We start from the raw sequence: 22178 nt of genomic DNA on the forward strand, positions 1-22178 counted from the left end.
CTCGCTGTGGAAGTTTCACGCTCATTACAGGAGCCTTGACAGATCAGTGCTAAGAGAAGAAACGAAGAGCTGTTATATCGCTCTGCATGTAACTCTGGTCTGGCAGCGAGAGGGACAGGCGAGTGGTTGCATGTTCCCTCTCACAGCTGCATTCCCATGGTATATCACATTTGCTAATCCTTTTCCCAGACATCAAAGACAGAGAACAGATGGGCATAATAAAACTTAAAGCTCCTATAATATTTCATATCTCTGAAGCACTGTATAAATATTAACTAACTCCCTAATACCCCTTTGAAAAAGAGCGTACTGTTATCTTCGGTTTACAGATAGGCTAAACAGACTGAAAAGTGAATTGATTTACTCAGAGTACAATAGCAAGCCATTCGAAAATCCAAAAGTTGGACATCAGGAGTTCCTGCCTCGCCGGTTCAAGCTTAAGGTGCAGTCAAGTGGACAACCAGGCAGCTTGTGTCACTGAACACCCAGTCAAGAAAACACCTTGAGTCAGTAAGCACATACATTCAATGCTCGTAGGCTGTAAAGCCAACCTACTGTTACAGAGCCCATGTCTGAGGTCACTCACCATGCGGTAAAGATGAATGGCTTTGCGCATGCTGTCCTGGAGCTCGGATACCACGTGCTCACACTGCTCTACACTGATGCACGATTCTGAAGGGGAGGGAAAAATAAAAACCCAAACTAAGGCACAGACAGACTCCAATATCCGCAATCTCACAGTTGGGTAAGAAAACTTTTTTTTTATTATTATTATATACTTGAAAGACCATGTGCACACACTTCTCATTCAATTTTTAGGGCTGGTTTGAGCCAATCATTAAACAGGTAAGTTCTACATGAGCTTTCCTTCATACTACCTAGAGATGCTGCTTATTTCAAACATTCCGATTTTTCCAGTCTTTAGCCTCTCCAAAGTCAGCAATGGTTTTTCTCAGATTGCACATTTTTGTTACAGTCAAGGATAGTCACAGATTACCCATGCCATTCTCAATTATAATTAAAGTCAAGTTTGAATGAAGGCTTCCAGTGGCAAAAGGAACTGATCTGAGGAACCTCTAATTTAGCTTCCACCTAGTCAGAAATCTACATGCTCCCCCTCATGTATCCTTCTGCACAATGTACAACTATGCACTGAGGATGAAGGATTATTCTGAATTATTACAGTGTTGTCTAGTGAGGACTGAGGTCCAGAGGAGGGTTGACAAACAAACTCAGTCACAACAGAAACACATTTCTGAGCAACCCAAGATATGCACTGCTGATACACCATAATACGAAAATGAAAAATAAAAGCAAGCAACTGAAGGACACCATCTTCTGCCTGCCCCCACCAGATAATATCTCCAAAGCATGCGAGTTGAAGGCCTGCAATGGTTTAACAAAATAAACACTTTCATGAGTTAGACATAAACCATGAACAGAGACACACACACAGTCTGCAGTTATCTTCAATTTGCAAAGGCCTAGACAAAGTCCATTCGACTTCCTTTAGTTACCTAAAACCAAAACTTGGTCACATTAGCACTATTATTTCTGCAATTCTAAGAACATCATCTTTGAACAGGCTGGAGGGGACCTTAGCTAATTTTATGAATACATCTAGATGATGTATAAACAAATACAGCTAGAAAAACATCTATTTATACATAAAGAAACACATCTAGAAGAACAAAGGGGCATGAACAAATCCTTCCATTTGCACTTTTTGTTCCCAAATCACCCAACCTTGTAGAGTTTGAGTACAGTGGGCTTCAGTGTAGTCCCAGATTCTTGCCTTTTTTTTTTCTTCTTCTTCTTTTTTTTTTCCCTTCTTTTTTTGCTGCCCCCCTCCTCCCCTCTTTTTGTTTTAAACCCAGTTGTTTCTTCTCATGATTGTTTCTGGAATTCTCCTCTGATCATGCTTTTTATGCTGGCCTCCAGCTCTGTGAGCTGCCAGTCGGGAGAAAGGTCACAAACATAACATAAATGCTTGAGTAACAGGCATTTTCTGCCTCTTGGGTGTGCAGAGCAGAGCTCTTCAGAAACCAGCAGAGAATATTAAACACAGCAACAGTATTAAGCACATCTGCAGCATTTTAACTGTAGATGTCAAAATGCTTTAACAAAAACCATTAAGTCTCTTTATCTGCAGCTGTTATATAGGCAGGAAAATGCAAGGACAGAAAAATTAAGTAGAAACCCAAAGTCACAGAGCAAGTCAGAAGCAGAACAGGTCTCTGTCAACCCTACAGTTCTAATCTAAACTGCCACACTGTGATCCATAGAAGCCACAGTAAATTATTCACAGTAATAGCCAACTTGGATCTAAACAGCTTTTTCAGCATCTACCACTAAAAATTTGGGAAACATGGTCTGCAAGAAGCTGAAAGCTGACACATGTCTGCTGAGAAAAAAAAAAATTGGGGATCCACTGTGCTAAATCATCCTAACTCACTAAAGGATGCTGCTAAATATTCTGTCAGGGTGTGCTATGTATTGGGAGCTACTTTAAAAAAAAAAAAAAAAAAAAAACAAACAAAAAAACCAAACACTGCTGCAAAAAAATTGCTCTTTCTCTGCATGAATTCTGCAAACAAAGATTCCTAGCAATTGACTAAAAAACATGTGATATGTAACTTGATTCCCAAGTCTAGAAGAGAAAACTCAGCCCAAAGAGTACAGTCAACTGGACTGTTACTTCTCTGCTGTAGAATGTGATTCCACAGCTCGAGGCCGCATCTGCTGTTGGAGGAAACCTCACACCTGTGGAGGTATGGTTAGAAGGTTTCAGACGTGCTCCCTGTCCTACAGAGCAGCTACCCTGTGACATAAGGACAGCAGGTCCCACAGACAAAACACCACACTTCCTGTTTTACATAGGAATGCTTCAATCTTAGGGTGCTTGATCCCTCTAGAAATGCAAAAAGAAAAATAACAGTGCATCAAAACCAGGTTACCCCTCTGCAGTGCTTCGGTGCAGAAATAGTGTGCTTAACCATTGCAATGAATGGTGGAGCAACCTGGCACCACAGAAAGTAATTGATCAGAGGATTACAGAGGTGTCCCTTCTCAGATATGAATAAGAACAATCATAGCAAAAGGGATTAAAAACTGTGCACTGTAGAGCCCCCTGAAGGTACAAGGTACCAGTGCAGTGGCTAACATCCAGCTTCCTACTGCATGACTCAGCTCAGTATTTCAGGAAGGCATATTTCCTTTCAGGTTGTGACACAAAAAACAAACCTCTGCAGGTTTTAGTCCCACAGCAGGTGCTGTGGGACTAAACTGTGTCTTCTCTGCCACTGGAGGTTTTCCTGCCTTGGAGGGCAGGATTTTTGCTTCAGTTTGAAGTTACCTGCTAGTTTTCATTTGATTGAAGTACCTTAAACCAGTGCCTGCAACAGACCCAAGAGATGTTTTCAGCAGGTGAAAGTTTCCCATCTCATCTTTTTTTTCCAAACTAGAGATAATTCAAAAATTAATCCATGTTCTTTATGCTCAAACCCAAAGGCTAGGCCTGCACATGCATTGCATACCCAGTTTGCAGACATGTCCTCAAGGCAAAGTGATAGCAGCACAGAGACTTTCTTGCTCTCACAGGTGGCTACAGCAAGGAACTCACCTTGATCAAGCCTCATCTCATGCGAGAAAACTGTATGCGAACCCTTCTGGACCCTGCACACTTGCACATTAACAAAGTAAGGCCTGAGCCACCTGGCATAACTTCACTGTCACTATTATCTGTGCTTGCTGGGTTCAGCTAGCACACGTTGGCCTGCACCTTCATCTGCTGGTCAGACGTGCTCTGAGAGGGGCACGGGGGATGTAACCTACACACTCACAAGGATTGCCAGCATGTCAGCTTTTAGAATTGACCAGAAAGAGGTTTGAGCCCCTACAAGTAATTGTACGACTGAAAACATAAGAGTGCTGAGGTCTACAAAACATTCAGCTAAAAAGGACCTTCAGACATAAGACCCAGAGGAAATGGAAATTAAAGACTGAGAAAAAGATGTCAGGTTGAAGAAGTGTCTCACCATTGAGGGGATGGCTTATGGAACGAGACAGGTGCAGACAGGACGAGACAGGCCAGAAGCTGGACGTAAAGAAATGTGATGGGATCGTGAGGCGGTTCACAAAGACAGGAGACAGAAGGGGGAAGATAAGAGATGGGTATCCATGCACACCTGAGACCTGTGCCGAGGCAGTTATAGATGTGGGAGACCTCGGCCTGATGGGGTCTAGTGGGCAAAGTCCAGGTTGGTTGTCTAGCACACAGGCGATGCCGGTGATCCTCTCCCTGCACCTGGGCAGTGTGCCCTCAGGAGACCTTAGGTGCTGGCCCTCTGACAACTCCCTCAGTTTTGGATTAGTGACCCCTGGCTCATCCTGGCAACCTGTCCTTGAGACTGGACCCTCCACTGGGCTCTCCTTAGCAAGTCCTGTTGGGATCTCTCTACCAGGAACCGGACACCCAGCAGTTTGATTCTCCCTCTTGGAGGCTCGGACCTCAGGAAAAGAGGGTTTCTTTTTACAGGCCCCAGCAGGTGACTGTGGAGACTGTGGCTCAAGCAGGCTTTTTGCTTTGGTAGTGGGTGAGAAAGAGGCCAGTGTGGGTCTATCAGGCAACGGCTTGGGAATGTCAAGAATCAGATGTGCTCGGTTTGATGATGCCAACTTGCTGTGAAAGGACTTGGGAGATGAGCAGTTTACAACTGGCTGAAGTGCTGGCTTCACTGGAACATTTTCTTTCACTGGTAGCTTAATCTTCTCAGCATCTGCTGTGGAACTAAACTGTGTTTTCTCTGCCACTGGAGGGCTAGTCCTCCCATCAGTCAACATTTCGGTGGAGTAACCAAGGTACAGATTTTCCCCTACAGATATGCTCCTTGACATCTTAGCCCGGAAGCTCGTTGTGGGGTTCATGTAGGACTTTGGTTTTGCAGCCCTGATATCTTTGGCCAGCAGAGAACCAGATCCATCCATCTTCAACATACTGGCTGATAACACCCTGCAATTGTTAGGTCTGGGATCCTTCTCAACCACCAAAAGAGTCTGAGGACGCTGCTTGGCAGAGGATATCACTCCAGGGCCCTTATCTGTGAAAATTAAACAGACAAACATACCAAAAATAGACAAGAGCCTGCACTGAATTCCAAAATCGGAAAGTAACAGAGCTGTTCCAGCCTAAGTGCCTCAGCTCAGCCCCTGGGAGAGGTATACAGAACCACTACTTCAGGTTAATATCACTAAGCCTCAACAGCTTTCTTTTTTGTCCACCCCTCATCCTGCTCACACACTGCTGCTTACCTGATGAGAGAGACTTGTTCTTAAAGTGTATGGCCATAAGACCTCAGACCACTGTGACTGTTAACTGCGAGGCCAGAGGAAGCAGGCAAAAACTTATATATGATGTTGCGGTGATAAGGTTTGGGTTTTTTTTAAAACAGAGTGCTTATTGATGGTTCATGAGTTGATTGTTTCAAAACTGGAATTCTTTCACACTGAGGGCATGGATACAGTAAGCTCCCAGTTACTGTCTCCTTGTTCCCCTCTTCCTCTCCTTCCCACCCTGGGGAGCTTCGTCTTGGCCTGGAGCAACCACCCACAGCAAGAGAGAATTTCTTTGTAAATAGTTCATTTCACCCTTGGTATTGCTCCTCCCACAGCTGCCAGACAAGTATCAGAGACTGATAATTAGAAGACCAGCATCTGCATTACAAATTAAAAATATTTTTCCTTGACAGGCTAAGAGTTAGAAGACAGGCAAAGCCTGCAGCTCAGAAAGCAGAAAGACAGAAGCTTAATTTAAATCTCTACTCAGGCTCAAATCTCCCCATTTCATTCTTGGCTTTATACCATCATTCCAACCTGTGTCCTTACCCTCATGAACGAGGTCATGAACTGACTGCGCCTTTCTCATCACTGCATTCACAGGGCCTTCTGGAAAGGATGCAATAACCCGTCCAGGAGCCATACCAACTCTGCCGGCCTCCAAAGCTGATCTGTGTTTTTTCTGGATGTAAACAGCCCGATTTGAATTTACACTCTCCAGGAGCTGGCTGTTTTCCAATGCATCACCTGGATGGCTGCTGCCATTTTTCAACAGATCTGGTGTAAACTGATTGGTCTGGGTTGGTGGCTCGATAGGCTTTGAATCCAGTATCAGATTTGACGAAGAGAGTGACAATCGTCTAGAGAACACGACAAAGAAATCCTAGTTAAAACAAGTAAGTATGTTGCCCTGGACAAACAGGCACACACATTAAGCCAGTTTCTCTGGGATAAAGAGCCCTTCCCTATCTGGATTTTTTTAAGTCAAAATGCCCTAAGCTGTTACCACTTCATTCCACTCATCCCTAGAAGCACTGGTCTTCAGGCATTTGACCTTAGGCTGCACGATCACAAACAGCATTGGGTCACTGTTTTCAGGGAGGACACTGTAAAAGGTGAAGGCAAAAGAGAAGGAAAAATTCCAGGCAGAGGGAAGACTAGGCAAAGTCAGGTCAGGTTTTTAATCTCAGCTCACCTTGCTAACAGTGAAATCTTTTCAATTCTAAGATATCCTAAGAGAAAGTAATTATACTTTCCTAACATTACAAAAGCATAACTACTAGGAAAGCTGGTCAATATCTTCAAGAGGAAAGCCTAATATCCTCTTCCTCTCGACTCCAGACAAACACAGTAGACTTACTTCAGAAAGGAGGCAACTTTCAGTCTGGCATGTTTGAACAGATGAAAAGCCCAGAGGTTTTCATAACCTAAAACTACCTCCTTTTGTTACATCTCTAGAGCACCAGTGACTTCCTTCACTCACCAATGCAACTCTCCAGAAGCTTACACAATAGCTAACCACTGGCTTTCTTCCCAAACATATGGTCCCAACACGAGACAGACTAAGAGGCACTCCTGACAGCAGCAACAGTAGCTGAATACAGCTATAACAAAAAAATTTCCCTAACATGGTGAATCTAGACACAGCTGGTGAACCACAGAAGATGTACCCAAATCTGCTCAGTCCTATACAATTAAACTAATTTGAGCTGAGATTTCAGGTTGTCATTTTAGAGAAATACAGGAGTATTTGTTTGTTTTAAACATTTATGAACCCAAATCAACAAAAGTATTTATCCCTTTTTTTTTTTCCTTTGTTTGTTTTGTTGGGAGTTTTTTTAAACAACAAGGGAAACAGCTTAGAGAGGCCTTTTGGGGTGTTTTAGGGTTGAGGGTTTTTTGGAATAGTATCCCCATGGGGCTTTGTATGAGACACCAGGGCACCCTGTGAAGGCATGGGACTGAGAAACAAAGCTGACTAAGAAAGGACTGTAAAACAAAGGAAAAGTTGACAAGCCTACTTTCATTGTCCAAGCTGAATGAAATGCAAAAGAATAAATAGAGTATAAACAGTGAAGAGTAAATTAGATGATTAGCGATTCCTCCAACTTAATCAATCAAGGCATTAATCATGAAATAAATAAGCACATTGTCGAAAGAAGAAAAAGAACAAAACAACAGCGTTGCTTTAGGAAGAAAGAGAACAGTTAAAGTGACACAGGATGGCCTATCCAAATCACAAGAGTCTGCAACCAGCCTGCCAGGTGCTATGCTAACACTTTGCTGTGCCTAGGCACACCAAGGCCAGAAGTTTGCTCAACTGTTTTGACCCAGGGCCTAGCACGAGACCTACTCACATTAGTAAAAATAGACAGACAGAAACACTCAGAACAAGCAGAGGCATACCTGAGAGCTGGGGACTGGGAAAGAAAGCGAGAGGAAATGCTGAGGTTTTCAGTTCTTTCCAGATTCCTACATGAACCACCTAGAAATTTTGGTTAAAGGAGAGAGAAAAAGGGAACAGTTTAGTTACAGAACAAACATTCTGACACATGCATTTTCTTATCACAGAGACTATCAAATGTTCCCCCATATCCAAGGGGATTTTTTGAGCTAAACCACAGAGAATGAAATAATTTCATTGCCTTTGCCTTTTCTGTTCTACTTAGATTACTCTGCCTTAAACTGCTACTCTCCCTAAGGGTACGCCTCCTCCTTTTTTGCTTCCCTTTGTGTCCTATCCTGCCTGTAGGACTGTGAGGCACTGCCATCAAGCAGAAAACAAACCAATCAAAGGAGGAAAAAAAGAAAAAAAAAAAGAAAACGAAAGCTCGCATAGATATTGCTGCCTGAAACCATTATAAATTCTAAAAAGATACGCTTTGTTCTGGAGTTGGTCGATAAAGACTAACCAGCTCCTTTGCCACTCTGATGTCTCCTCGTATTCTCTCCCTCCACCCAGCATTTCAGCCTTTTCTTTTGTGACATTTGTTATGCCTTAATACACCACTAGAGGCCACTACATGTCACCTATGATGGGGGGGTGGTGGTGAACACACAGTTAATACCTTCATACACAACAGGAAAAACTAGTCCGGGAACAAGAGAATGGCTCTTCAAGATTCCCGGGACAATACTTAACCCAAACTGACACAGACCCCAATCTCATCCACATAGACTTACACACAGACCAATGGATTTAACAGATGTCACTCTTCTTTAGGCCTCTCTACATTGGTTCCCCATTTTTGCCCCCTCATACACACAGCCCCACAAAAGCCTAGCAGAACTTGTAGCCTGGTTTGATTTATACAGGGGACAAATCTGGAGGGACCTCACAAAGTCCCCCCTACTGAGCAGAGAGCTGTACCTTTTCCATCAGTGCTTCCCAGGGTCCCAAAATGCTGCTTGAGGAACTTTTCCTGATCGGGTGTCCGGGGGATTTCTCCCTCTGGCATGCTAGTACCGACTTCCTCCTCTCCTTCCTCTCCCTCCAGGTCTGAGATGCCATCCACGCTTAGGGGCTCAGTGCTTTCAGAATCTGGGAAAAGGCAAAAAAAACCCCAACAATGCTGTAATAGCATAATCACAGTAACATTAGTCAGGTTAAAAATATATTCAGCAAAGACGCTAAATTGAACCTAGAATGTTAAAGCAGAAGTCGGTCAGCATTAAGTGTAATTCTCTAATCTACCATATCCCACAAACAGCACAGCCTATGGGATAATCAATTCTAAACCTGCCTCCTTACCTAGCAAGGTAAAAGAAAGCCAAAGGCACAGAAGGAAAGTGCACTTTAACCAACTCCTGCTTCTACAGTGGCTTTACTGAAGTGCCTGTTTAAATGCACCTGAATCTTTACAGCAATACTAGCAAGACTAATAGGACTGTGACTTCAGTTTGGCTCATGAAGAGGTTCAAGTATTAGAGATCAGGATAGCAAATGATAAACATGGCATAGAACTACCCCAGCAAGTTTCTGCAGTATTCCACATCACATATAAATACATTTACAATGTCTTTGCATCTTACCTTCATTTGGATGGTCTGGGCTGGACAGACGACTGCTGCTGTAATCTACAGAGCAGGCACTGTCAGGACTGTGTTTGTCTGGGCATCCATTACTGTGATAACCTCTACTTAGCTTCCCATGGGGCAATGCTTTTACCTGGAACTCACTACAAGACAGGAAAGATACAGCACTAGAAGATATATTTGTTTTACATGTAAAGAAGCACATTCTAACTTTAATAAGGCCTTACCTGTGTTAGTAACACCTTTGATTACAAAAGTAAGGCTTTAAAGAGAAAAAGAAGTTGATTTCTCTCATCATTATACAGTACATTTTTTGCATTTCATTAAGCTTGGACAGTGAAGTCTCAAGGGGACTGTCTGACTTTTGGACATTGTTGGTTTCCCATGATTACCATGCACCAGCACAGCACTGCCCTGGCTTGATTTCCAGCACAGGTGAGGAACAAATGTAAAGGTCTATGTAGTGAAAAGGGGACTAAAACCAGGCCTATACCTGCATGATAGAAACCCCAATTTGCCATAGATTTGAGCCCTAATATGTATTTTTTTCCATGTTTATGATCTGCTTCTTTGGGCAACTTCTGTGTTGCAAAACAGAGAAGATTCTGGGTTTGAGCAAGACTAATTTACTGAAGAATGTCATACCAAAATACAATACTGTAGCACAGGATTCCTGATTTCTGTTGCGATTTCACAAGTCTTATTTTGTTAAATGACATCAGCACCGTTCTTTTGCCTGAGGCCTGAGGACTTCAGTTTTCCACTTTATGAAATAGTTTGGTTTCAGATGTACTCCAATGCAAGGTAGGATGCAGAAGTCACTCAATGAAACTGAATGGCAATTACCCCTGGCAGACTGCAAACTCCGTATACTTTGAGATTTGTCCGGTCTGTATCCAACATCACCAGAGGGCCTCCCTTTCTTACATGATGGAGCAGCACACGGGTCTGCTCTGTCCATATGTTATCATAGTAAGATTAAAAGTATAAATAAAGAGAAACTGGACGAAATCTAGCAGTTTCAGCTGTAAAATCCTGGCATGCACTCTTGGATAAAAGTCCGTCTAAAGCTATCAGCCCACTCTTTGTAACAGAGCAGGAGGAGACAGAGGAAATTAAACAGCTATTAGCATCAGGTTAAGAGGGGAAGGGAAGAATAAAATTCAGGAAAGGAAAAAAATGAAGCACAGAATGAAACAGAAAATTAAGTGAGGTAAAACCAAAACAGAAGAAACAGCAGAGGAGGATAAAAGGTCTCCACTGCCTCCAGTGTCCTTTTCAATTCCATCTATCTCATGCAAGCCATTCTATTTCCCGCATTTCACCTCCACGTATACATCACTGCTGGATGGTTTTCCAACTTCCAAGTTTTCCCTTGCTTATTTCAACCCAGAAAAGGGAGAAAGCAAATAGGCTGCTCCCAAGTTGTTTATTCAACAAAAAAACTTGGAAGAGGATGCTAATGTGCAGTTTCCTCAGAGGAAAGATTATTTTAATAGTGCCACCTTAGTTTCAGATTCCTTTAGCATCAGACTGGCATAAAACTCTCAACTACATGCCTGACATCAATCAGGCAGTACGTCAACTCATCCAAGTTGCCACACAAGCTGCAAGCAAACTGAAACAGAAATGTCTAAGCCATGCACAGCAGAGAGCTTATTTTTAACCTGCTAGAGTCTGTGGGATGGATTTCATCTTGCTCAGGGTAGATTACACACTCCTCACTCTCAGAAGGTTCCAGTTCCTGAGAGAAAATCCCCTCTTCACAAGACACAAGCCGAATCACTTGGGGTCGCACACAAGACTGGTTATCTTGGGGAGGTATTGAGCTGCCAACCTGGTTTAAAAAGAAAGAAAACTAGGTATTACCAGTGTTTTTCCTTAAGACAGCAAGTGCTGTGCAGAGCTAGGAAGTATGCATTACAGCACAGAATATGATCAGAAATCAGAGATCAGAAAACACAGCACTCCTATGTCTTTCCTGTTTCTTATTTACTGAACCTGACAGACTACTGCTGCAGTTTCCTATTTTGTTTCCTGTTTGCAATCCCCTAAAATTCTCTGGTAAAGTACTGGACACTCTATCCCTCTATGACCACATATCATGAGCGTAAGCCATGTGGCAGCAGGTTCTTACATTACATTCTACAGGCTGATCAGACATAGTTTAGAGAAGTCTGTGGTCCACAGCTGAAAAACACAGATTTACTGCACACAACAAGCCTGATTCTCGTCTCAGTCATGCAGTTATAAAGGAAGGAAAAACTCTAATGAAGTTAGGCACCAGGACAGACTGCCATTGGAAAACAGGCATTAGCTTTCTGAGGTATGAGCACATATTACTTGCTGTGGCCCATCAATACAAAGATTAAAGAGAACTCAATAATCTAGCACAGCCCACAACTAATAGCATCATATGAGCCACATTTCAGTGGCTACTGGAGTCAAGAAACTTCACTGCAGCAGAGTGAGCTAACAGGTAATCACGCACACATCTGTAATTCTGAGCTCAGCTTCTCAGCTTGTTTTTACCATAAATAATCAAAGAGCTAAAAGAAAACATGAGGTCTTCCCTGTCATTGGAAAGAAACCTTGATCCCATATGGGCTCTGCTATAAGATGGCAGAGTCATGCATTGCAGGAGTACTAACTAAAAAAGAGTTATCTAAACAAGTTTCTCAAAGGCATTTAGAGCCACCTCTAAATATTCATATATAGAATATAAATTCATATATAGAATTCATATATAGAATATATAAATTCATATATAGAATGGCATCAGGTAGTAATAAATGTAGGTAATAATAAACAGAGGCAGGACAGATGCACTCAGAGTAGATTCACCTCTTCAAAGTAGTACTGCCCTTACTTTGTTGATGTGCACAGGAAGATCTGCCTGCTCTTCTCTGTCATCCCCATTGCTGTTTTGAGACAGCGAGTCTCGACTTGGAGAACGGGAAACAGAGAAAGACTCCAACTGACGCAAGTCAAGCATGGATTTCACAGTCATCTCTATGTTGCTAGTTGGCTGGGACCAGCGCCCACGTTGCCGGGGCATCTTGCTCATTGGTGCCTCTGAGCGCTGGATTGCTGCTATCTCTTTGGCCTGAAGGAAATTGAAAAAAAAATAGGGACTGAGTTCTCCTGATGGAAAAACAGGAAAGAAAACACAAGACCCACAGAAAAACACAATTATTTCCATCTCCATAAAAGCCTCAAAGCTGTCTGTAAGACAGTTTAAAATTCCTCCCTTAATCATAAAGCATTATGTAAAGATGATACTTTTGTTGCTGCTTCTTGCATAACTGAACATTTAAATGCCTCACTCGGATCCAAGTATATGATCAGCTTCAGCACCACATGAGATTCAGGCCAGAAATGAAGGGGCAAAAGCATAACATCTGATGGAAAGATATTGATGTAAAAAGTGAAACTGTCTCTTAAACTAGGCTCTATTTTCCCATCCCCAAGTCATTCTTCACAGAGAGGCTTCTCAAAGGTTTCCCACTGCAGCTGCACCTTTCCCACCAGTGCGAATAAAGCTTTTAATCTCCATGGGAATTTCTTTTCCAGTTTCCCTAGGACAAGAAATACAATTTGAAGGTTTAGTAACTCACCCTCCTCATTTCCCAATGGGAAAGGCTTCTTGAAAGGGTAAGGTCTGGATCTGGAAAGGGAAAAAGATATATACCTAGTTGACATCCTTGGCCAGTAGTCCAGCTTTTTAAAGACCTCTTATCTCATCTTTCCTCAAAGGCAGCATTCCTACATGGCCAGACCACGGCCAACACATGTTTTCCCATAGAGTACCAAATCGTTTTATCAAAATCTTAATGGAGACATACTGCTTTATATAAGATTTTCACTGACTCAGCAGACCCATTGCAGAACACTTGCCACAGTGCAGTGGGCTACCAATGGCTCGGGAAAAAACCCTGCTCCAATACACTGTAGCATCTGTGGTAAAAATACCTCAAGTTAGTAATGGTAATCTCTACTGTAAGTTTTATCAGACATCTCTAGAATTCTCTGTGAGATTTCTTTTGGCTTCTGTGGACGTCTAATAGCTTGTAGACCCAAGCCCAGGACATTAATTCAAAATTCGTTTGGCCAGTTGGAACTAGCAATTTAACAACTGAATTTTTAATGAGAGAACTCTGAAATGTACCCCTCTTCAGATGCAGGAATGGGCAACTCCACATTACCATTGATGTCAATCCATCTGTTTCTGTCTTGGTCTTTCTCTTTCTGCCCATATCTTGTTATCCCTAAGTCAGTGTCTCTCATCTTCTCCCCACTTCACATTCCTACCATTTTTCCTCCATCTCTGCCCGTGCTCCTCTCCCATTTATACCTGAGTCTCTCTCAGTGTTGCAGTTGGACTGAATATGGAAAGACTGCAGCCCACGTAACTCATCTTCATCATTCCCTTCGTCTTCACCATCCTTGTCGCTGTCTGATGAGAGTGCAGGCACAGAGGACAGGGCAGAGATGGACTCGTGCCTGAGAGGCAGGAATTGGAAGGAGTATTATGGTCTATCTCAAGAATTGCCCACCATTTCAATCCTTACACCAGGCAGTTCTCCACCTTATCTCCATTCACACTCAGCAGGCTGCCTCAACTCTCCCAAACAGCCTTTGCTCTAGCAAAACCCATCTCTGAGAAAAAGGGCAAGTCAAACCCTGCACAAAGGTGTGTAAAGCCTTCCACAGCAATTGCCTCATACGTGTGGAAGATGACAAAAATCAGAACAGAAGTAAACAAGTCTGAGAAAGTCAAGTGGAATGAAACTTGGCCTTCCATTTCAGACCCCGCCAATTGATGAGGTCAAGATGGTAGAGCATATTTGAAAGGCAAATATTTTTCCCACCCTTAGGCATTTCCTCTCTGGAACTGTTTTACACATCAAAAATGTCACAGAAATACTCCCTGTTTGATGGCAATTGGGTATATGGCAAATTATCACATAAGAGACAGGTTCATATCAAGGACTGCACCGCATAGATCCTGAAGGCACAGCCCACACACCGTAAGAGCACAGTGCTGCCTTTTTTAGCCTTCAGGCACAAGGAATAATGTAAAACATATTTTGGGCAGATCTTTAATCAAAATACATCAGACAAGTGTTCCCACACAGACCTCAGAGGCACTCCCAGCATAGAATTCCCCAATACCAATCAAGGACGCTTACATCAAACTCTTCTCCTCTTCTCCTTCCTCCCCTCACCCCTTCAGTCAACAGAACCAATGAACTAACCAACTTTGGACAATAATTGAACAAATGAAGAATCCCTAACAAATAAATTTGAGTAGCGCCCACTCCATGGCCTTGAGCTAGAGTGCCAAACTCATCATTAGTGACATTTATAGGATATCACTAGTGGGCGTTGAGTGCCAAGCATTATTCATGAAATAAAAATAGCTCATCCACCAAATACAGAGCAGCCTGGCATGGGACCAACTTCGCCTGCAGCTGACAGATAGCAGGCTGTATTGAAACATGGTAAGAAGTAGCTAAGGTATTTTAATCTTTTCTCTTCCCATATAGTGGCAGAACATTTATTTCCATTTTATTAGGAGTGGCTGAGCAAGAACTATCCAACCCTTTCAGATGAGCTTTGAGGTGTTCTGGCAAAAAGAAGAGTGAAACTGACTGTAGTCTGCAGAGTCCCCCAGTGAAACACTTTCATGTTGACTGTCTTCATCTACTTTTGACATTTTTCAATCTCTTCATTTTTTTTACTGTCTCCTTGCACGTCCACCTTGTCACTCTCAAGTTCTTCTGTCTAAGCAGGTATCTCAACAAAGTTCAAGCACTACAGTATGTTTGATGTTATGCCATATTTCATACTATGAGGTACTTATATATGGTAGGCAATATTAACTTTGTATCAGTAACTTTGATAGCATCCTTCTGCTTGTAATCATCATGGTTAGTTGAGAAGTTTATTGGGGAAGAAGGCCTGGATTATTAGACATTTTAACATCTAACTTGTTGAATACCTCACTATGATGAGGTGATATGGTGAGGCAAGGTTATGTGTTAGCTAAACTCCTGCATGTACTGTCATTGGTGTAAATGGAGAAGGGAGGATTGCTATCAATGTGTTTTATGCTACAAATAAAGATGGCCTTTGTCCATCAGATGATGACTGACAAAATTAGTAAGGGGGGAAAAGGTATGTTCCAATATCGTCAAAGGGGCTGAGTAAGAGAATGCAAAACATATTTTGGAAGTCAGATGGGAGTCTTTTCATACCTCACAGGAAGTGCCAAACAAATTATGAAGTCACGTGAGTTTGATACAATTGTAAGGTTATCTTGCATTATCCCAGCAAAAATTCATGCCCCCGTTCCACATTCTCCTTTTTACAACTTAAATATGCTTTTCAGACCCAGTGACTTGAAAGGAGATAACTGAATGGGGTTTTCAAAAGGATCTTAGGCCCACTGACTTGAAACTGAGATACTCCTGAAAATGAAATCTAGGTTTATAAGGTCTTGAGTGTTTTAACTGTTGTGCTTGCCCAAGTTAATCCCTCAATTCGGACTTCACTACTTCCTCCTTTCTCTCCCCGCGTTCTTCTGTCTACTTTGGATTTTATTCTAAGCCCCTCTGTTGCGCACATCTCTTCAACACTCTTCCTCAGTTCTTGTTCACGCTTAGATGGAAGTCAGAGTAACGTAGGATGAGGTTTCAAGCATGAGAGCTGCTTCCAAATAAGGACCACATTAGAGCATTTTGAAAGCAAAGGAGTAAGACTTCTGGGTTTTCCTGAATTCCTGCTGAGAGCAGGTTCAGCCAAACCCCAACAAAGCATCATTATACCAGAATGAATGTTTCAGAGTAGCTATTCCGGAATAGCATGTACAGACATGTCCAATTCTCATGATACATGTGACTCACTTAGAGCAAGGATTTTAATTGTCCTTGCTCTTGTCTTCTTCCTTGGCTGAGGCACTGTCCCATTCTAGCACCGTGCCTGGATCTTGCTCTGTACGGATGGGCAGAGTCAGTTGCAGTTCAGCTCCTAGTTTCTGAAGTGTCTGCCAGGATGGGATCAATGGCAGGGAAGGACCTTCAGTTAGAAAGTCTTCAGGACACATATACAGACTTAAAAGTGCCATATGTCTTTATGGAGCTCTAGTATTAAGACATCTGATATTAGGTACTCTGTATTCTTTTGCATGTCCTGAATGCAACCCTTCTTTCTTTTCTTAAAACAAAACAGACAAGAATGGCAACTATTCATTTAAAGAGGTATTTTGTCAGTATTCCCACTCTGATCTTGTGCTACTTAAACCCTCAGCTTTAGGGGCATATTTATGAAACTGTAACATCCTATGTGGTAGGGATCACTAGCAGATTGCCCTGCCCCCTGCCCAAATGCCTAAGGGTTTTAAAAAGAAAGTTACCCTGCTTTTCCCCACAGAAAGGTCACAGTGCTGCTGACTTCAGTTTCCCTGGTGTTATAATTGCAGTAGTTCAGCACAGACCCAGGCACCACTTCTGATCTGGCATCAAAAGCCTGCCCCATTCTGAGCCCTAGAAACCACACAGCTTTCCTGGTCTGGACTAAAGACTCACTGACAGTTTGATAAGGAGCTCTTCTTTCCAAATATATCTGACGGCACACAGTACTTCTTCAGCATACATATATAAGTTTTAGACAACTTAATTTGGATAACATTTCTTTCTCCTGCTATTTATACTAGAGCTTCAATGAAAGTCACAGAAAAAGTGACTTTTAAAATTGAAATAAAAAAATATAAATACTCAGCTAAAACATTACTATAAGCCCTGCAAACATTTCACAGTAAAATCAATTTAAAACTTCCCTTCCAAAAATTTGAGACAAGCTTTTCTAAACAATAAATGCATGCTGAGATCAAAGTCAAAACCCTATTAAATGGCCTTTACATGATTCCCTCTCTGAAAATATAAATGCCTCAAAACCAAAATGTACCAGTAATATCAGCTGAGTACAAGTTCTATCATTCCGAACAACCAAAGCTCCTCATGTTCAGCAGATGAGAGAAAAGCATACATCTGCAATTATCACAACCAGAGGCTGAACTGAAAAGCTCTCAGGGACATAATGGAGAACTGTGGGTCATACAGGCCAGATTAGTTCCAAAATAATCCAATGTCCCATAAAGGTGAGTCAGAGAAATCCTTCAGAGGAGAAACTTTAGTCCTAGAAGTTTTTGGAGGGACTGAAAAGGCTGGGATTCTTCAGTTTGGAGAGAAGGTTGGATGGGGAGAGGTTATGATAAAGGTTTACAAAACCATGGGGACTACAGTTAGCTGGATGCAGAATGACAGTTCACCAAAGCTCACAATATTCAGAAGCAGGGAGCTTTCAACAGAAGTAGCAGGAGTGTGGTTTAACAGAGACAAAAAAAGCCCTTCTTTCCACAGACAGCAGCGAACTCCAGGAACTTGTCACCAAAGGAGGGTGCAGAGGCAGACAATATTATGAAGTTCAAAAAGGATTTATACAAACTTAGTGGACAATGGGTCCGTGACCAAATACTAAAGGCAACAGGTAGAGATGTACCTCCTAACACCCCTGATATAACAATTGAGCATGAGGCAAATGGACCACAAAGGTTCATATAGCAAGGCTCACACAGTGTCTCACTAAATAGCATCTTCCATTGCCACTTTCACAGGCAGAATACTGGGCTTCATGGAGCACTGGTTTGACCCAGAAAGGCATCTTCTGTGTGTTTACATGCCAGACGTTATTGACCTGGGCCAATCCCTGCCCTGCCAGTCACAGCTGGATAGAGACAGCACTGTCCTGATTTGGAAATCTTCAGCTCCCCACTGCCTCCTCAAGTCAGTTTTGTTTCCTCAGGATTATTTCGATTATTTATCCTGTCAGACACTCATACTATGGCACTAGCAGAATGCATTACTTCCCCCACCAAATTCTAGCAATACTGTTCTAGAGAAAATCTACTAGAACAAATGACATATCACCATGCCGGGAGCTTTTTTATACTACTGTGAGTCCTTTTGAGACAACAGTTTTACACCACAAGGTGCAACCCAACTCTCCACTACGACCTACACAGACAGACTTTGGAAACACAGCCAGAACAGGTACAGGGCATCTAGAAAAACAATCTTACTCAAGTTCATTAGTTTTCCTTCTCCCACCTCAGTAATGCTGGTCCAATAGGCTCTTCCTCCATATTCAGTCCCAATCCAAAAATGCTCTGCAGTTATGTCTTTGCTGATCTCCAGTGACCACAGTGGTTGATCAAAACTGAAAACAAGCTTTCAAAGCTGACCAAACAAGTAGATTCCAGGCTTGCAAAGAGGTTACAAAACAAGTTTAATAAAGTTCTGGGCTTGGCGTGGCACTAACACCGCCCTTCAGCAAGCGTCTGTGACGGAAACAAGTATCACCTAATGCGGAAGAGGACTGGGATTATCTGTCACAGGCTGAGCCTTGGTAGGGTAAGGCTGCAGCTGCTGGAATAATGGAGAGTCTGCTATAAAAAGCACATTGCTCGACAGCTCCAGAATTTTGGCTAGAAAAAAGGCTTCCTGAGTTCTCCCAGCATCATTACTGAAAGCATTTATTAGACAAGACTTGTTTCAAGAATGAGCAGATCAAGACTTTTCCAAATGAAACTATGCAGACAGACTTGTTTCAACATTACTTGCTCCCAAAGGGAGTGGGAAGGTCTTTGTGATACTCAACACAACAACCAGTGTGGTAAGTCTTCCAGTGCTTTGGCACTTTTATATCCAGAACTCAATCTGTAGTTATTTGAAGGAGCAAAATTGTGGCACATAGCATCAAAAATCTGTGTTTATCTTTTTTTCTCCACTTTGATCCCACATCAGCTCAGTCAGGACTCTCTCCTGCATTGCTTACAGTCAAATTAGTCTCAGCTACTTACTAACTACAGAGAAACCAAATACATTACACTAAAAATCCATAATCCCCTGTCACTCTTGTTCTGTTTAAAAACAGGGTCTGCGTTTAAGCACCACTTTTTAAAGGAAGGTCACCAGATAAATTTAGATCTATTCAGTTTGTAGGCTGTGGTAGTTTGTTTTTAGATATGTTGTTTACCGAGTAAAAAATAATAATATGATTCAGCTGCCAAGAACTTTTCCCATGGAAATGATTTTTATATTTATTATTTATATTACAATTATTTTTAGGTGACCTTTTTCAAAGCCTCCAGAAAATAGTTATGATCAATATGGCAAACTCATACAGCTCACAGGTATACTTCAGTACTGACACTGCAGAAAACAGCAGTGAAATTGCATTCAGCCTAGATCCAGAGAACTTTACTCATGAAGGAGCAAGGCTTCCCTGGTGGGATGCTGCGTACCAGCCTCAGTGTTGCTAGGTAAACTGCTTATTAAAGTTTCTGACCACATCATTAAACTAAATTAAGACACAAGGGGCATTGCATACACATTGCAATCAGTGAAGCAACACTAAGCAAGTCTGTCTCGAAAATCACAGTCGGGCTTCTATATCCAAAGAAGGGGGGCACAAAAACCATGGCAAATCCAACAGGAGAATAACAGAACTTTTGGAAGACACTATCAGTGAAGACAGCAGAAACCTTACAGTTGATTCCCAGTGCCACACTTTTCACATGAAACCCTACAAAGCCAGCCACCTCTTCTTAGTCTACTCTGCTCACCTCATGAGTCCAGCTGTCTTGTGTGGAGGAGACTTTTCTGCCTGCTTCCCTCTCTGCTTCATGTCAGACAGTCGCTGCCGCATGTTGATGGTCATCTCTGAACTCAGACGCCAGATGAAGATACAGCTGAAAGAGGGAAAGGCGAGGCTGGGGTCAAGTCTCCATTCAGTTTATTGATATTATCAATTCCCACTGCAGAGACAAACAAGAGCCCTTCTGTGGCAGGGAGAGACACACGCAGAAACAGCTCCACAGAAACTCAATCCCGTCACAAGCCTCATAACAAAAGGGTAAAACCTGCTTGGCAAAGACTCCCTGTGGGCGAGAGCAACTGCAGAGGTATTTGCACAGACTCATCTCTGATCCTATACCTTTATTTGACGATCTGACCAGCTGCTGATGGAAATGCCATAACAAGTCCCTCCATGGTCAGCAGGATAAGTGGAGCCTACAGATGTCCTTTGCATCCTCTAACAGCAGCTAAGCCTCAGCCTCTGATTGCAACTATTCCCATGGGCAAGGCCTTCCTAATGCCTGCCATCCCATGGAGTCTCCATGGTATAATAACCATTAAGTTTATGTGGCAGTACTTTTTGCAGTCAGGGTGCTTGTAATATTTTACTTGAAGTCTCTCCAGGAAACTTCTAAGGAATTTGATTGAATTTGGTCAATGGATTCAAAAACATTTGAGAGAGGGAAACAAACAGTGTGATCTCTTTGGTCTCATTTTCTTCAGAAATCTGGCTTTAAAAAAAAAAAATTCCTCATCACTCACAGTACTCCTTATGAGAATACTGTATCTCATCTTCAGCTACTAGAAAGTAAAATCAGCAGCATTTTCTTTGAAATTTAACCTCAGTGCTAACTAATTCTTTTCATGTCACCCATCTTTCCTGTCTAGCTGGTATACTTACACTGATGTAGAAACAGAGGTGGTGCTTTTGCTATCACTTATAGAATCCCTCACCCTACTTTGGAATCCAAAGAGGATTTAATCCAGTTCTTCAGGACCCATCAGTGCCACCATACTCATGGGTACCTCAATTCATGAAGGAGTTTTCAATGAGGGGCTTTCCCCTCTTCCTTGCTGGTCTCTAAAATTCATTTGCTCTGCCATTTTGAACAATAACCATGAACTTTGGTCTCTCTGACCTGAGGCAAATGCCAAAAGCACCAGGATCCTGAGTGCCTGCATCTTCTCCATTTTTTTTCCTCTCATGAGAAGACATTATAAAAGTTTTTTATTTCCATACCACACAAAAAGAAAACAGAAACCCCACTTTGCAGCCTGTGGAGATTGTAATGAAAAACTAAACATTCCCTTCTTGCCCCCAGTGCCACTCCCTTTGTGACCAAGCTCAGGAGTGTCACTGCCAGCTACTAAAGTCACACACAGATGCTTCCCATCAACAGTGAACACACTGTCATCTTCCCACCCCAGATTTTCAGCCAGGAGAAAGTGGTGAGGCACTACATCTGGAAACTATGGCAACCCGGGGCAGCCAGCTGCTTCCCCTCAAGCAGCAGCTCCCTCAAATGTAACTGCAACCATAATCTGCTGCTGAGAAAAATACCAAAAAGCAGGAAACAAACTTCAGAAAGCAAATCTGGCTTGTTCATTTATCCCACCCCCACAGCTATCAGACCTAGAGATAAGCAGCAAACAGTATGAACTTGAAAATACATTAGCATTCAACACAAAGCTCTACAGAAGCATACTCCCACCTACCCCTTTTGCTGCTTTTTTTTCCCCTTGCAGTACTTTTCTCACATGGGTCTCCCAGTCCTTGTGCCCTTCCACATCACCATTTTTCTTTCTATTCTCAGTTTTATTCTTTGCACATGCTGCTGTGTATGAACAGACTATTTTCCTTGTTCTCCTTTGAAAAACATGCTTTCTCATCTCCTTACAGCAAAGATCTTCGTTAATCCTTTCCTCACTTCTCATCCACCTCCTCCACACCCTTAGTGAAGAAAATTACCTTTTCGCTCATGGTAATAGTCAACAAGGGAACACTGCACTAAATTACAAGGATCACTGGGGACCTCCAACCTTCCATGTTCCTGGAATTTATCAGAAATCCACAACAAAAGGACTCTCTTTTCTGCAACTTTTACCCTA

At 42.3% G+C, this 22178-nt stretch overlaps 1 protein-coding gene across 5 annotated transcripts in view; it reads right to left on the reverse strand.

The window, feature by feature from the left end:
• The window catches only part of MAPKBP1 (mitogen-activated protein kinase binding protein 1), a 107712-nt gene that overhangs the window by 5432 nt on the left and 80102 nt on the right, over positions 1 to 22178 (reverse strand). For 3 of the 5 annotated variants that reach the window (XM_075030668.1, XM_075030669.1, XM_075030671.1), the window contains 11 exons: positions 20057 to 20182; positions 13724 to 13872; positions 12987 to 13036; positions 12239 to 12475; positions 11037 to 11206; positions 9367 to 9512; positions 8705 to 8875; positions 7741 to 7819; positions 5884 to 6194; positions 4038 to 5099; positions 587 to 672 (listed from right to left, as the gene is read on the reverse strand). In XM_075030668.1, the coding sequence (XP_074886769.1) occupies positions 587 to 672; positions 4038 to 5099; positions 5884 to 6194; positions 7741 to 7819; positions 8705 to 8875; positions 9367 to 9512; positions 11037 to 11206; positions 12239 to 12475; positions 12987 to 13036; positions 13724 to 13872; positions 20057 to 20182 (2587 nt within the window). The other 2 variants (XM_075030672.1, XM_075030673.1) reach the window with 2 other exon arrangements.

This window comes from Buteo buteo, chromosome 6 (assembly GCF_964188355.1).
Source record: "Buteo buteo chromosome 6, bButBut1.hap1.1, whole genome shotgun sequence".
Lineage (NCBI taxonomy): Eukaryota > Metazoa > Chordata > Aves > Accipitriformes > Accipitridae > Buteo > Buteo buteo.